We start from the raw sequence: 17,277 nt of genomic DNA on the forward strand, positions 1-17,277 counted from the left end.
TAACAGTCTCATATTTCAAGGTTAGAGATTGTTGTTGTGTCCCATGGAAGTAACCTGAACCTGGACAGGTCTGTAATTCTGAGTGGTTGTTTCATTTAACAATTTGTTATCCTGTTAACACTAAAAAAACACATCTTTATACAAGATTTGAATGTTACCTTTTGGCCCAGGTAAGAAGGGCCTTTGCCTTTGGCCTGTATTTTAGAAGGCTTCACTTATCATATACACAATATGTATATGTTTTTAAAAGGACATGTATCTAGGCTGGGGTTTGTGGCTTAGTAGTAGAGTGCTCACCTAGCATGTGTGAGTCCCTCAGCACCACGTAAAAATAAAATAAAGGTATTGTGTCCACCTACAACTAAAAAAAAATAACTTTATATATATATATATATGTGACATGGATCTATACTACTCTGAACTCAGTGCTTAATCTTGGTATAGTGGGACTGGCAATCCTAATCCAATCCAAGGGGAACTTGTCTCTCTTTGACTTCTTGCCTCAAATCAAAAGGAAATTGTATTTTGAACCCTTGTGCCTTGTAAGGGTGCTGATTTTAGAGAGACTACTTTGGTAGGCAGAAAGCATTCAAGCAACACAAGTGGTTAGATCAGAGAAAAGACAAATTAACCTTGTCAAAGTCTTCCTTTTACCAGAGTACGGTAGATTTTAACATAATGAAAAGTTCCTATCTGGTATAGTAGCACCAACTCTTCATTTTCTCACTTCTGTTTTTGTTACCTAAAACTCGGTCCTTGTCCCTGATGCTGATCCAATAATGAGGACGCGGTTTTGAAAAAAAAACAGAAAAGAAGTTCTGTTACTTTGCTAGCAAAAGAGAAACACAGGGAACTCCTATTCCAGAGGCTGTGAGTCTCGCTGTCAGGGGAAATAGAGGGTTTTTGAAAAGGTGATTCTAAGGCTACCTTCCAGCTGTGCCCTGAAAGGGGTCATAGTTCACTTGTAGCCTTGAGAGACAGCCATTTCTTAGAACTTCTGGGGCCAGTACTGAAGTCTGGATTCCTTCACTCTGGCATGTAGCGTATGACCTCATGGAAAGGTAACTTGGCCTGTGATGGGAAGGTTGATCCTGCTTCCCAACCATGGTTAGGAAATGGGAGAGGGAGAAGAGAAGGGAAAAAAACAAAACAAAACAAACAAACTTGTCAATTTTAAAATAAGGCACAGGGGCAGAACAGGAAGGGTTATGCTCAAAGCACGAGGTGGGCTCCTGTTACACCTTTACTCTCTTATCCTGGAACAATATCCAGGAATTATCCTGGGTGAAGAAGTGCTCTTGAATTAACTCTGTATTTGTTACAGAGCAGATGACTAAATAATATTCCTTGTAGTTAAGAAATTCCATATTATTCTTTTTTTCTCTATTAGTAGAAAACAAAGAATGTAATGAAATTTATTCTAACATAATAAAAATCTCTCTTCTCAAAAGAAGCCATAAAAAGGGAAGTGCATCCCTTATTAAAATTGCAACGGAAACATTCAAAGTCACATGAATCAGTAAGAACTCCGCCTTCTTCACAAGACTGATACAGCTTTGGCATTTTCTCAGTCCTCAGGTAGCTCAACCCACTCCCATCCATCCACCATTGAAGAGATTATTATATCCATTTAGGATATAAAATGATCGAATGTTAGGCATTTCCTGATTCTGCCAATATTGATGTATAGGGAAGAAAATGAACATTGGGGTATAAGGACAATTCCAAACACTTGGAGTTGCTTAGGAAAAAGTCTTGGTAAGTTGGAGGAGCCAACAAATTGCCTGTCTAGGAAGGTAAAATGAAGTTTCAAAATGGGACAAGGATTGTCTTGCTCAATAAGTCACCAGATAGGTATGAATCTTCCTCACTGTGGTAATGTTTTTTAAATAAATGCTAGTGAAGTATGAAAAATGACCTTCTCTTTTTCAGACTATCTGGGGCTCCAGAACCAAACAAAGCTCCAGTAGAAAGGAGATGAACCAAAGCTAACTTCAAAAGGGCCTCATGACACCAGATGCAAAGCAATGACTTCTCAGCATGCAGAAAATTTTCATCTTTAGAGGCAATGAAACTTGTATGTTGGAGAGATATCTGCAGTCCTGTGTTCACTGCAACTTATTCACCATTGCCAAGCTATGGAATCGGTCTAAGTGTTCACCGATGGATGCATGGATAAAGAAAATATCACACATGTGTATACACACACACACACAAAATGGAATACTGTTCAGCCCTTTTTTCTTTTCCTTTTTCTTTCAGGCTTATATTTGTGTGTTTCTAATTATATCATGATCAGCATCTTTGAGTATCTTTTTTTACACTGGTAACAAAGCCAAAAGTGGTTAAACTTAAACCCAGATTTAGCAATGACTGTTTTAGTGTTTTATCTTTTTTGGAAGTGACCTAGGGAGTTACTGAACATTCATCATTTCATTTAGTTTATTTAGACTAAGGGTGTGTAGTTCTTCAAGAGACTTGGGGTGTTTAAGCAGACATGCTTTAAAACATAATTAAAGATTATTATAACCTTTTTAAGCTCCTTTCAGTTGTGGTCATTTGATTTTCTCATTTTTAGTTAAAAATCTCTCAATTTTTGTGACTCTGAACACCTAACAAAGAAAAAGTTGTGTGTCTGTATGTTGTGTGATATTTAATGTTCATAGATCTGACCAGGACTGAGTGTTATAGGTCAGTGGCAGCATGCTATGAGCTCATGTTGGGTTCCTGGGGTGATCCCCAACAAACCTCTCCCACATAGAAATGTCTACTTGGAGGACAATTTTACAATTTTTATTTACCAAAGTTCACTAAAATCATGTAAACTGTAGAAATATTTCTGTCAGCGTTTCAATTTGTGAACACCCTATTTTAGCTTGGTATGACATAGGTAATATACAAACACATATATTAACATAAATGCTGCCAAAACATGTCAGGCATGTACCTACACATAAACATGTAAGAATACTGATGAAAATAAAGATCTTTCTGTTTCTTTGACTAAGAGTAACGATTTCAAGTTTCATGTATATGATAGGATGTATCAGTAAATATTTTGTTTTTATTGCCAAAAAATTTTTATTGTATAGATATATCATATTTAAGATATCCATACATTAGTTAATGGGTTCACTTTGGGGCTAGTAGGAATATTCATGTTCAATACAAGTTTTGTATGGATTACATTTTCACTTCTTCTATGTATATACCAGGAAATCGAATTGCTGGGGCATATTGTAACTCGATGGTGAACAACTTGAGGACTGAAATGGTTTTCCAAAGAGGTGGCACTGTTTTACATTAAGAATGCTTATTCTTGAAGTGATATAGATTTTCTTATCCGAGCTTGTAACCCAAGCCTGAATGCAAAATAAACTAAGAGTACTGTCATGAGAATTAGGGCCTGGGAAAGGGAAATTTCTCTTCCCCTTTTTAGTCAGCAGGAAATCTGATTAACACCATCCACTCCCAGCTTTTGGATTGTAAATGACTTCCCTTAGGATCTGGGTGTAGTTCAGCTACTCAAGCTGTGGTTGTGACTTGCAGCACACGTTTGATCTTTTAGCTTACGAGAAATACATAATCTCAGGCTCACTCCAACCTACTGAATCATAATCTGAATTTTAACAAGATCCTCAGAAAACTGTGTGTACATGAATGTAGGTTCTGCACTTTAAAGCTTTGAGCAGCACTGGTGTGGCTAGAACTCTGGACGTTTCACAGGTGGTAACATTGAAGATGAAGTGCTGGACTGCACACAAAATCATGTGCCAGAGTGATCAAGTGTTAGAATATGTATGCCCGGTATGCAAGTCATTTCCTCTGTCAGTCACTCTCTCCCTCCTTCCGCAGAACCTTCTTGGATCACCTAAGTCCTTTCATAGAAAGCCTGCACCTCTGTTATGTCTGGCCTCTGACCTCATTCTCTTGGTCACTGTTTTAGTCAGCTTTTTCATTGCTGTGACTAAATTACTCGACCAGCACAACTGTAAAGGAGGAAAGGTTTATTTGAGGGCTCACAATTTCAGAGGTCTTTCTTAGTCCATAGGAGGCTGTCTCCCTTCCTTGGGGCTCCAAGTGAGGCTGAACATCATGGCAGGAGAGGTGGTGGAGCAAAGGAGCTTACATCAAGGTGATCAAGAAGCAAAGAGAGAGACTTCACTCTCCATATACAAAACATATACCCCATAGCCACATCCCAATTCCAATCTCCTCCAACCCCACTCTACCGCTTCAATTAATCCCATCTGGGATTAATTACTGATTGACTTAAAACTCTTATAACCCAAACATTTCTCCTCTGAACCTTCCTGCATTGTCTCACATGTGAGATTTTTGGGGACACCTCACATCCAAATCATAAGTCACCCTAGATCCTATCAGGGTTGAATATTTGCCTTGAAATGGGTCAACCTGATTTTTCCCTGGAATTTTTAATCTGACAAAAATGATCCTAGAAAATGTTCATTAAATTACAGAGTTAGGAGATAGTGTAATTGGGGAGGGCTATTTTCCAGTTCATTCACAAAGATGCAAAGTCATCTCTAGAAAGAGAAATTTAAAGGAAAAGATATGGAGGGAGAGAGAGAGGTAGGAGAAGTAGGGAACGAGAGACCAAGAACCAGATACTCTGAGGTCCAGAGGGTAGGAAGAGTTCAGATATAACAATTCTACTCTTCAACATTTTATTTACCTGAGATTCATATGGCCAGTGCCTACTTTGGGAATATATGCTTGAACTCATCTGACTGGCAAAAATCAAAGCCAGATAACCTTCACTATTAGTGAGGACACTGGAAATGGTATTTCTATTTCTCATTTGTTTCTGGTAGAAATAATGAATTCCTCTTTAATACCTACAGAAATCAACTATCCACCTAAAAGTTTTACATATTATTTAGAATATTCCATATAAAATATTCTAGTAAATTGTAGGTTTCCTTAATAATTAGAAAATATATTTCATAGTTTTTAAATATGTTTTAAGCTTCAAGTGGATAATAGCATATTTGGGTTTCACTAAACCTAAAAACGTGTAAATTCGAGTTTTTTAATGCAATACTTAATGACAAATTACTGGACTTAATTTTAAAATGAGAAAATAGAAGATATATACTCAGCACTTTATGCTCTTAGATCATAAAATCTCTGCTGTGTAAGTCAGATGCAAAACGTAAGTAGGCCTAATTCTTTGGAAGGATAGGAGAAAGACTTTCCAACTTCTTTTAGTTAGATTAGACATGTGTGCACACTTTTCAGGATGTAGAAGGACCTCAGGGAATTTCCACATTCAGGATAGAATTTACTTTAAAAAAAAATTATTCTATCTAATTCAGAAATGACACCAACTCAGGTCTATTATAATTGCTAACAGGTGAGACATGAACCAAGGCCTGAGGTTGATGTCATTTGCCTGTTGTTGCTTCTTTTGCAATCGCAGCCTGGAAAATACTGAAGGGGAAAAGCAGAAGTGTTTGGGATTTGGTTTCACAAGCTTCCAAGATTTAGTTCCTCTGATTTATTTTCTATCGAAGGCAGATAAAGAGAGGGAGGAACCATGCACAGCTGAGAATGCCTGTCTTACACTTAGGTACACTTAAAGATTTTAGTCAGTTTCCCTCTTTGCAACCTCCGCAGAAGTGGACATTACAGCAAGGAGACAGCTGTACTAGAAATCACAAGCAAATTTTCTGTTAGTCTAAGTTGAATCTGTCCTCAAAATAGGTGATGGAGGAAATGATGGAGGAAGGGAGGAAACAGGAATGCATAGTTTATGTAGTTGAAACCACAGTTCCCAGGTTGGCATCCAATGTTGATAGTGTACATGGCAGGGATCCTAATACAAGTCTCATCTGTGTTTACGATCAGGATTCTAATACAGGCTTCTGGATGCCTGTTTTTGCTTTTTATTGTTTGTTTGTGTTTTGTTTTGTTTTGTTTTGTTTTTTTGGTACTGGTGATTGAACTCAGGAGTGTTGCTGAAAGCTCAGTCCTTGTCCCCAATGCCAATCCAATAATGAGGACATGTTTTTAAGGAGGAAAAAGTTTATTTCTTTGCTAGCAAAGGAGAAGCACAGGGGACTACTGTCTCAAAGGCTGTGATTCTGCCCATCAGCAGAAACAGGAGGCTTTTAAAGAGGTGACTCAAAGGCTACATTCTATGTGTTCTCTGTCTGGAGTTGTAATTCACTTGTTAATTTGGTAGATAATCATTTCTGAGATCTTCAGGTAGCATCCCCAAAGTCTGGATTACTTCCTTCCTATGGTGGGGATGTACTCAGCCTTGCTAAATTGCTGAGGCTGGCCTTGAATTTATGATCCTCCTGCCTCAGCTTCCTGAGTTGCTGGGATTACAGACAAGCACCACTGCACCAGGCTTGGGTGCCTGTTTTTGAGTCCATTGACATGAGTTGGGAGGAAAGATGAAAGTTGATTGTGACTCAGTGTCCTGTCCCTAGCTCAGTTGAGAAGCCAAGCAATTTCTTCACTGAGAAATAATAAATTCTACTTGCATCTTAGATGGGAATAAGAGAATTCTCCTCACTTTTTCTATTTGTGCAAACATACCTGAGAACATCTTTGGCAGGTATGCCAGTATTCTCAAGGTGGAAATCAAATACAGAGAACAGAGAGATGTATCAAAGCAGTTTTGTGGGCAGTGAACATTGATGGTATGGGACATTGATGATATTGGAGCAGCAGATACAGTCAGAAAATCCCGACAGACATGTTCACTAGTACTGAAGAGACTCCTACTGGGAACTTGCTGTGCACTTTGGTGAGTATATGGAGGAGGTCCAATGTCAGGCACTGGGAGATGTGGTTAAGAGGCAGGGAATTATGAGTCAAGACCAATTCGTGTAACTTTGTTTGCTATCCCTAGATAGAAATTTCAGGAAAAATGAGCTACAAATATAATTTTCTTTATTGTTTTCCAATCATTTGTTAGCTTTAAGTCCTCAAATAAATAGAGTGTAATGTGTCAAATCCCTTCTCTACTCTTTCTACCATTTACCCCCTCAGGGTCCTATTCCAGCAGGGGTTTGGTGGTGTGACATGCAACAAGGAGATTACATGTGCCCAATAAACTTTCTTTAGCACACATAGATTTTAATGGTCTTCTCTCTTGCCTTTCATTAAGAACATACCTGGTTTTCTTCCCCAGGGACCAGATAAACTAATCAGTTACTTAGGCAAAGTGAGCTCCAACTTTCCCTTGTCTGATGGAGTGAGTTTACCACTGTGCCTGGTGTGGCTTGCACTTTCCACTAGAGAGAGCTCTTGAAAAAGAAGAGAGACTTTAGGGCTTCAAGTCTCTTTATATTCTTTGCATAATAAGGAAAACTCCAACACACATTTAGAGGCATAAACAGAATTAGTGACACTTCCTCATCTTTCACAGTAGAGGGCAGAAGAGAGACAATGACAAAAGCACAAGATTGAAGAGAGAAGCAGGCAGCACCCCACCCCCTGTCAATGTGGGGGGCAGGGTGTTTGTGTGCACAGGTGTGCTCAGTGGCAGGTGACAGGTGTGAACAGAAGCCCTAGTCTCTGAAGGCTGTTCTATTTAGTGATTATGATACCAGACTAGTGTAGGTTATTTGGGGCCAGTTCATACTCAGTATAACATTTTACTTATCAGAAGCTAAGTCTAAAAGACAAAAGATATCGCCCAATTTCAGATAAACCAGAACACTGCTTTAAAAGTTATTTATTAATCAAACCTAAGACTTTTTTCAGAAATTTTAACTGTGCACACGGATGATCTCAAATACAGACAGCACTACATTCAATATGAGAAATAACATGAACCATTGTTACAGTAGTTGAAATTAATTTTTAAAAATGTTGAATTTTATATGCTGTTTTAATTGTTTAATCACAAATACTAATATAAACTTAAGTTTACGAAGATTTTCAGAGTTAAAAAAATTTTGTATTAGGTTTGTATCACCTAATGTGTAACATTTCTTAAGGGAGGAAAAAAGAAACCCACTGTTCATTGTCAATGTCAATTCCACTAGGCCCTTAGTCACCAAGTTATTCTTCCATTCAGTTGCTTTCCTATTATCTCAAACCTGAGTTAGGCGAGACTTTTTTTGAAGAAAGCAATGACAAAGAAATGTTCCTAATAGTGGTTTCAAAAGTAAATATTTCTTCCTGTGATTACAATCTACAAAGAGAAACCAGCATTTCCTTCTCTGTCTTTAGCTTAGCTTTTGTGAGACATTTGTTTTTCCATAGAGGCTTTTAAAGAACTGTGCATTTCAGTTTCTAAATGAAACATATTGTACAGAATACTTTTTTCTTATGTAAATGCTGTATTACAATTTCAGGGACAGTGGATTGGAGGCAAAATCTTCCCACCCGCGTCTTAAAAGTCTTGAACTGTGGTTGCTTGATCGTCTCCTAGACAGGCCCTCTTCTAAATTTGACTTGGTCTCTGCTCTCAGTTTTTCAAACAACATTTCTACCATGGGTAAGCAGGAAAATTGAGTTCACTTTACATTGAGTATTGCTTAGGGAACAGGAAGAAGAAGGCAGAGACAGGGAGAGGGAGAGGGAGATAGAGAGGAAATGAATATGGAGTGGAGCTGTGGATGGCAAAGCAGGGTTGCCCCATAACACTGATCTGGGACAGTGTCCAGTGTCTCAGTCCATGTTGTGTCATACCAGTCATTGAATATTTTGAATACCAATTTGGTAGAAGGCTTTCAACTCTGTTCTAGCTGTAGACCTAAGGACACCATTTCCCTATTTCTCATTTTTTGTCGAAGGGACGAAGCTTTCAGAGTCCACCTCCCTCTCAGAGTCTTCCTCTGCTTATTGCCTATCCTCATTCAACCCATGAAGCAATGCCGAGAGCTGCAAGGCTTCAGAATCTGCTTCATTTTTGGAAAGTCGCCATTGGACAATCTTTTGCAGTTTGGTTTTTATCTTTTCTCTCTCCTTTGAATCCTGGTTTATTTTCAGACCCTCTACATAATGGTGGGTGGCCTTTTCCTTGCATTTCATTTCATTCCACAGAAAATTGCCATACCTCAGGTGGAGCAATTGTTTACCCACTGGAGTAAGATTCTTGCTGAATTCTTTTTGGAAGTAATGGTCTGCTTCTTTGTACTTACCTGCTATCACATAGATAGCAGCAAGATAGCTACAGACATGCAGGAGATTTCCATTGTTCTCAACTTTCTTTAAATGATCCACGGCTTGTCCTATTAGTTCCGGTAAATCCTCTACTCCCCCAACATTTTTATTCTCTCTTCCGTTCTTTATTTCAAGGATTTTTGACCTGTAGCAGCACCCAATGGAGTAATGCAAGTAGGCATTGTCTGGCATGTGTTTTAAAGCCCTTTTTAGCAGCTTTATAGACAGGTCAGGGTTTTTTTGATAAAATTTCGCTGCAGCGCGCAGTACATCTGTTGCATCTGGAGCTTCCTTTAAGGCTTCTTTAACTAAGCTCTCTCCTTTGTCTTCTTCATTCATCTTTTGAAGCTTTAGTGCCAAGAGAACTTTAACATACTGGTTGTGTGAATTCAGCTCTGTGGCTTTCTTCAGGGGCTCCATGGAGTTCTGAGATGGTGGCCTGTCATCCAGACGGTAGTTGGCGATGGCCCATCCAAAGGTGGATTCTGGGTTCTTTGGGTTCTTTTCCAGAGCCTTCTCAAAACACATCTTTGCTCTTTCATTTTGATTTTTTGTGCATTTTAACCGAGCCCACCCTTCCTCACACTCAAACTCAGGACTTTCAATTCTGTAGGGACTGGAGAACTTCGCACAGACTTCTTTCACCTTGTTCACGTAAGACTGAGCGATTTTGGGTTGATCCATGTAGTAGTAGACCCAGGCGTAGTTTCCCCAGGTGACCAGACTTCTGATCTCTGCTTGGTCTTGATACTTTTCTTGGATTGACTCTTCAGCTTTCAGCAAGAATGCCAGGGCTGCCTCATATTGGCCTCTGTGGTGCTTTATGTAGGCTGATAGGTTGTACGTTGTGGCTTTAAATTCATCGTTCTGAAACTCATACTTGTTAAGCACTTTGTACTCGAACTCATCCAAGGACTTTTCTCCCTCCATCAAGTTCCAGGTGAAATGGCATTTTAGCTGCTGTAGGCTCTTCTCCAAAGATTTCTTAGTGATTTCACTGTAGGAAAAGAAAGAAAGATGGACAATTGGAGACACCATACAAATTCATCTGTCAAGAAGTAGGATCATAGCAAATAAAATATTTCCTCCTAAAGGGTTTTAACCTAAATTAAAGAAGAACAAATTTTCCTTTTTTTTTTTTTTTCTTCCAATGTTTTGGCCTAGGTGGTAATTCCTGCATGGGGAAGTAGAGTTTGGTGACAATGGACAGCAGAATTACGGAGAGGAACTTTGGTCAGTTGAGTCTGAGGCTTGGTTTCCCAGAAGGCCATGTTAGGTAGCACTGATAAGGCTGCAAAATCTTTAGAAACCGATGTCAGCAAAGGCTTAACATTTTATTTAGATAGTTTTAAAAGAAATAGTAAGACTATTTAATTGCTTTTTGTTTGTTCTTCATCTTTACGTAGTATTTTGGAAATCTTAGCTTCATGGTTTTCTGTTCTTTCCTGGACCCTGGTTTGCTGTGCTGATTTAAATTTCTTAGATATTGTTCTGGAAATTTGATTCTATTTTATCTTCTTTATTCTTAATTCCTTAGTTCTCCTTAATGTGCCTTTTAGAAAACTTTATTACTTTCTGTTTCCTCTAATCATTTCAGCTTTGAGTATATCCTTAATAAATTTTCTATCCAAACTTTTTGAGTTTTTGTCAAATTGGTTTTGTTATTTTAATAGTCTATGCTCTCATTCTTTTTGCTGTTGAATTTTTTGGGGGGAGGGGCGGTGGTACTGGGGATTGAACTCAAACACTCAACCACTGACCCACATCCCCAGCCCTGTTTTGTATTTTATTTAGAGACAGGGTCTCAACTGACTTGCTTAGTGCCTCACTCTTGCAGAGGCTGACTTTGAACTCATGATCCTCCTGCCTCAGCCTTCAAAGATGCTGGGATTACAGATGTGCATGGTGAATCTTTCTATTTTAATCACTTAAATTTTGTTTGCAAATTATTCTTAATATATTTTGTCATTTCTCCTGCTTTTATAGTATTCTATCTCTTAATATTATTATTATATATGCTAGCAATATCTTAAACTTTTGTTTTGGAGTAAAATAAAATCATCCCCCTTCTACTTCTTCGACTGGTGATTAACATGTCTCATTAAGCTGGCCTATTAATAATTTGCATCTTTTGTTTTAGTTTTCTTTTGGAATCTTATTTTTCTTGCCTGGGGTTTCCTCTTAGAACAGGAATAAGGAGTGTGGCCGTGGGGGAGGCTCACAGGCAGCTTACTCCTTTTCCTTATGGGAAGAGTTCTTTGTCCTTTAGAGAGCACTTACGCCTCTCCTGAAGCATTTTCCATTCTCTTGAAAATTTCCTTCAATGTGAATCTTCGAAATAACTAAACAAATAAGCAACAAACCAACCCAGCCAATAGACAAAAGAGCAAACCCCCACGTACTACCTATGCACTGGAGTCTCTAAAATATTGATTTTTCTCACATAAAAGTTTTCATGGTGTCTATAAATCAGCCCTCTTTTTGGGAGCTATATATTCTACATACATGAATTCTGACATAACCAATAGATAGATATCTGGAAAGTCATGCAAAGTGACAAGGATCACTTTTGAAGTGTATGCCTCCATTTAAGACTATATTTCTCCTCTTTCTACTTGCCCCCTCTCTTTTCCTTTTTCTATCTCTGAGCCCCTCCTCCCCCATATATTTTGACCTGACCAGGATTGACCAAACCGGGAATGATTGAGAGGAGTGGGGAGCTGGGATCTTCATGTGTGAAGAAAAGTGCTGTGTGCACATGGGTCTGAAGGTGACCTTACTCTGCAGGATTCACCATGTTCTGTAACACATGCTGCAGAGTGTGAGCTAGGTGCACATGGGGACGCACAGGGTCTGAGTCCCCATCTCTGCAGTATTCTGTTACTACAGTTCTGCATTGTGTCGTGTGAGGCATCCAAGAACTTTAAATCAGTTCTTCCTCCTCTCTGATTCTTGGGACAAATAGAGATGTAACTACCCCCAGAATAAACACAACATAAATTGGAGGGAAAATACACTGGAGTTTCTAGGAAGGACCCTCCTTTCTTTCAAAACTCCAGGTAAATCTTATAAAGAACAAGGTGTCACAACTAACTCCAGGGATGAGGTATAGGACAGTGCCTGGGTTCTAATGACATCAGTGTCCCCTTGAAAAGCACATGTCCAATCTGAGCTAGCTTCCTTTTCAGAGATTACAGGAATATTCTCTTAGGTATGAGCTCCTTAGCTCTTTTCTTATTTGAGAAAAGAAATAGAGGAATGGAATTCAGATTTCATCTACCATATGAAACATATAGTCAATTGTGCATTTGCAGGAAAGAGGCATTTAATAAGTAGTCTTTGAGCAGCCATTCAAAAGGCATCTGATTCACTGCTTCATCTTGCCTCTGTACTCCCACTGGCAAATCAAAGAAGCTGGTTCCTGACATTTGCTTCCTGGGCTCAGACTTGTGAGACTTATCCTCCTGATGCCTCTAGAAAGCCCAGTGGTCATATCAGCTTAGGAATGGACTTCCTCATCAAGATTCCTAAAGCACAAGAAGTAAAATAAAGAATCAATAAATGAATAGTATCAAACTAAAAGGCATCTTCACAGCAAATAAAACAATCAATAATGTGAAGAGAGAGTCCACAGAATGGGAAAAATCCTAGCTACCTGCACCTCAGATAGAGCTTTAATCTCTAGGATATACAAAGAACTCTAAAAACTTAACACCAGAAAAACAAATAACCCAATCAATAAATGCACAACAGAACTGAACAGACACTTCACAGAACAAGAAATATAATTTATCAACAAATAAATGAAAAAGTGTTCAACATCTCTAGCAATTAGAGAAATACAAATTAAAACTACACTGAGATTCCATCTCGCTCCAGTCAGAATGGCAATTATCAATAATACAAGTAACAATAAATGTTGATGAGGATGTAAAGGAAAAGGTACACTCAAACACTGCTGGTGGAACTGCAAATTGGTGTAACCATTATGGAAAGCAGTATGAAGATTCCTCAGAAAACTTGGAATGGAACTACCATTTGACACAGTTATCCCACTCCTAGGCATATAGCCAAAGGACTTAAGATCAGCTTATTATAGCTTACTATAGTGACATAGCCACATCAATGTTTACAGCAGCTCAATTCACAATAGCTAAGCTATGGAACCAACCTAGGTGTCCTTCAACAGATGAACGGAAAAATAAAATTAGGTATATATACCACATGGAATATTACCACATATAAAACAATGGAATATTACTCAGCCATAAAGAAGAATAAAATTATGGCATTTGCTGGTAAATGGATGGAACTGGAGAATATCATGCTAAACGAAATAAGTCAATCCCAAAAAAACAAGTGCTGACTGTTCTATCTGATATGCAGATGCATAATCCAGTGAATAGTGACTAGAAGTTCACTGGATTAGACAAAGGGGAATGAAGGGAAGGGAAGGGGGATGGAAAAAGACAGTAGACTGAATCAGACATAACTTTCCTATGTTCATACAGAATACATGACCAGTGACACTCCACATCATGTACAACCACAAGAATGGGATCCTAATTAAAATGTTATACTCCATTCATTTATGTTGAAATACATTCTACGGTCATGTATATCTAAAAAGAACAAAGTTTAAAAATAAATTAATTTTTTTCCTCTGATGAAGAAAAAAAAAAAAGGTCAGTGGTTTAGACAACTATTTCTTCCCCTGCTTCTGTTCTGGAGGAAAGTCACAGCGGCAGGTGGTGTCATTCTGAGCTAATTGACATCTCAGTGTCTTAGAACTGTCTCAGGGTCATGGAGGAGCCCAGTTGAAATGCACATCCTTAAACCTCAGTTCAGCTTACTAAATCATAATCTGTGAGGGACTGAGTGCAGGAATCTGCCTTTAACAATTTCTTCAGGTTAATTCTTACATATGCATGAGTTTGAGAACTACTGTCTAAGATCACAGTGGCAAAATCCAGGGAAAAGAGCCCATAAGTAAAGAATCAAGAACAGTGAAAAGAGGGACTGATAGGTATGTATAGTTATAAGAAGATTCTAAGGTAAGTCCATGCTAAGATTCTAAGAAATAAGAATAAAGTTCAGGGCTGGGGTTGTGGCTCAGTGGTAGAGTGCTTGCCTAGCATGCCTGAGGACCTGGGTTCATATAGATTCTGGGTGACCATAGAAATAAATCTATAAACATCTCAAATCTTCGCCTGCTCTTATCAAGCAGATACATAGACTAGCAGAAAAATGCCATTTCAAGGGCAGAGATCAGGAGCTTTACAAAAGAAGTCTATGCATCTTCTAAGAATTAAGCACTGGATTCCAGAACTCTCTCCATCCTACCCTCAAACTGGAGAAACAGGAGTCTCCCTTTCCAGTGCGTTAACACTTCCTCTTCAGGACAATTTCATGTTTCTGGGTTAGGAGAGGATTTTAGCGATGAGAACTCTTTTCTCCACACACCCCATCTTCAATTCATACTTTAGTCAATTATTTGGGTAAGATGCAGGAGGAGTAAAAATATTTCTGTTTAGCAATCAGCCCTAATACAAATCTGAGATGAATGGGGCCATTAAAAGAACATTCACTTCAGCAGGAAGTGAGGTTGCTACTCTGAGTACATCTTTAACATCATCTACTGAAAAGAAATCTTTTGTTAAATAATACTTGTATTATAAGCCCTCAACTTAATCCTCTCAAACAGAAACGTCTCTGCCTGCTTCTGTCTGACTTCAGCTCTCAGGTCCTGCAGTGAGCAGATTTTAGGAAACTGGACAGTGTGCTGTCTTAGGAGTAAACAAATGAGCATTGTTAAAACAGATTAATGGCTACAGATAAAACAGATTAACAGCTAGAGACATCAAGGCATAGAAATGGTTCAAGCAAACACTAAAATGGAATTAGCTTTGCTTGGGAGAAAGGCTGCTTAGCATTTGCATTCAATAAGAGCGATTCTACAATTGCAGTGTGATCAGAGAAGGGAGAAGCTTTACCTTACTGTTTCGGAGCAGTTCTCCATTGTGCTGAAGGGCTGCAGTTCAGGCTGCTGTGTGCTTCAGAAACTTTCCTCCTCTGCCTCCTGTAGATGCCAGAGACATTTATATAGCGGCAAGCTGGTGGTTTCTCTTCCTGTTTCTCTGCAGTCAACTTTACAAAAGAGAAATTGAAACTGGAAAGTGAAATCATCAGTACTCTTTACAGAGAAATGCTGAATAATATTCAAGCTTTTCAGGAAACAGCTTTGTGCAGTGGGTCAGAATGATCAGTTCTAGACCTAAGAGATTCAGGAGTCCACTGTGGGGATGAACACACTTACAAAATACCTGTCCTCATCATTACATGTTAATCCACCCGCACACTTAGGACCCGCAGGCCACTGTAAGGAGCAGTTGCCATTCACAGGGCGGATTTTTTAGTCGCTTTCATTCACTGCCACTGCAAAGCCCCAGTCCCTGCACTAATACATGCACAGAGGGGAAATTTCAATGTTGGTTTGTTTCCCTAGAGCTTTAAATCTTCTAAATCCTATGATCCATCATGATTGAGAAGCTAAACCAAACAATTCCTAACATTTCTACTTGTTCTTGGCTTCCCTGATGAGACTCATAAAATCCCTGTGCGTCACTTCAGTATTTGGCATTGTGATATAGCACATTATCACAATGTGCAGTCACAGTGGTTTGTGATGACAGAGAAATGTGTTTCCTTTGCTTTTTCCTTATTCATACCTACGAGGTTTAATTTTGATTGCCAACTTGAATGGATTGAGAGGTTCCTAGAAAACTGGCAAAGCACACTTCTGGGTGCATTTGTGAGGGTGCTTCCAGAGGAGATTGGCATCTGGGTCAGTGAACTGAGGCAGGAAGACCTGCCCTGAGCATAGGAAGCACCATCCAGGAGGCTGGGGGCACAGATAGAATCAAAAGCAACAGAAGGGGGAAGCTTGCATGGGCACTTACCCTTGACTTTTTTTTAGCAGATTTTTTTTTCCGCTCCTGCCATCACTGGGAGGTATGAAACTCCAAATTCTTCAGAATTTGAATGCAGACTTGCACCAGCAATTATCCATGGGGCTCCCAAGTCTTTAACCACTAACTGGGACTGCATCATTGATCCCTTTTTCCCTGAGTCTTCCAGTTTCTTGGATTGAGCGGCTACTGGTTTCCCCACCTCTTCAGCCTGCAAATGGTCATTGTGGGAGTATTCAGTCTTTGATTTTTTAAGCTAATCTAATAAATCCCCTCTTATAATTATGTTCCTCTGGAGAATCCTGCAGTACTCTTGTTATGGTTTGGATGAGAATTGTCCTCCAAAAGCTCACATGTTTGAGACAATGCAAGGAAGTTTGGAGGAGAAATGATTGGGTTTTGAGAGTCATAACCCAAATCAGTGATAACCCAATCAGTCATAACCCAAATCCCCTGACGGGGATTAACTGAGTGGTAACTGAAGTGGTAGGGTGTGGCTGGAGGTGGAAATTGGGGACATGGCTTGGGGGCATATATTTTGTATCTGGCAAGGAGAGTCTCTCTCTCTGCTTTCTGATCATCATGGGAGCCACCTGCCTCTGCCACACTCCTCTGCCACGATGTCCTGCCTCACCTTACGCCCGGAGGAATGGAGTCAGCCATGTATGAACTGAGACCTCTGAAACTGAAAGCCCCCAGATAAACTTCCCTCCCCTAAAATGGTTCTGGTCGGGTCCTTTAGTCACAGCCGAAAAAAGCTGACAAAAACACTCTAAATCACAAAATCACAAAAGGATTATAATGTACATAGACTCAAGAGGGACAAAGGTAATAATACCAAATGCCTTTGGCACAGAGAAAAGGTGAACCATACTTTCCAGTAAAACTGCACCAGTAAGATGGGTTACTCAATCTTAGAGAAAGTCACATAGCTTGATTTTCTGCTTAGGTCAGGATAGAAACAGAAACTCTTCTTCTTAAAATCCTCTACCCTTTGATTAGGATACACAGCTGTACCTATCCCAGTTGTAAACTCTTAAGTCTCACTCCCACGTGACAAGTTCTAGTTCTACTTATAAATTCTAGTGTATGTTTATAAAAATGTGCTTAGGTATAGAAGAAATGCTGAAATAGGAAACCAGGGATTCTTGTCAGTTTT

At 39.1% G+C, this 17,277-nt stretch overlaps 1 protein-coding gene and 1 long non-coding RNA gene across 2 annotated transcripts in view; both read right to left on the minus strand.

Moving 5' to 3' along the window:
• The window catches only part of LOC306660140, a 292,372-nt gene that overhangs the window by 200,926 nt on the left and 74,169 nt on the right, over positions 1-17,277 (minus strand). The window lies entirely within an intron of this gene.
• IFIT2 (interferon induced protein with tetratricopeptide repeats 2) lies at positions 6,991-16,263 on the minus strand. Its single transcript, XM_079138260.1, has 3 exons — positions 16,110-16,263; positions 15,144-15,297; positions 6,991-10,147 (listed from the first exon to the last, which is right to left on the minus strand). The coding sequence occupies exons 2-3, from the start codon at positions 15,167-15,169 to the stop codon at positions 8,827-8,829; spliced, it is 1,347 nt and encodes a 448-aa protein (XP_078994386.1). The 5' UTR covers positions 15,170-15,297; positions 16,110-16,263; the 3' UTR covers positions 6,991-8,826.

Source organism: Sciurus vulgaris (genome assembly GCF_902686455.1).
Source record: "Sciurus vulgaris genome assembly, chromosome: 4".
Lineage (NCBI taxonomy): Eukaryota > Metazoa > Chordata > Mammalia > Rodentia > Sciuridae > Sciurus > Sciurus vulgaris.

Bases quoted from the DNA above. Each gene is read 5' to 3' on its own strand.
- IFIT2 (XM_079138260.1), bottom strand. From the start codon at position 15,169: ATGGAGAACTGCTCCGAAACAGTAAG. The intron at 10,148-15,143 runs GTAAAGCTTCTC...CTTTTCCTACAG, and splicing joins AACTGCTCCGAAACAGTAAG to TGAAATCACTAAGAAATCTT.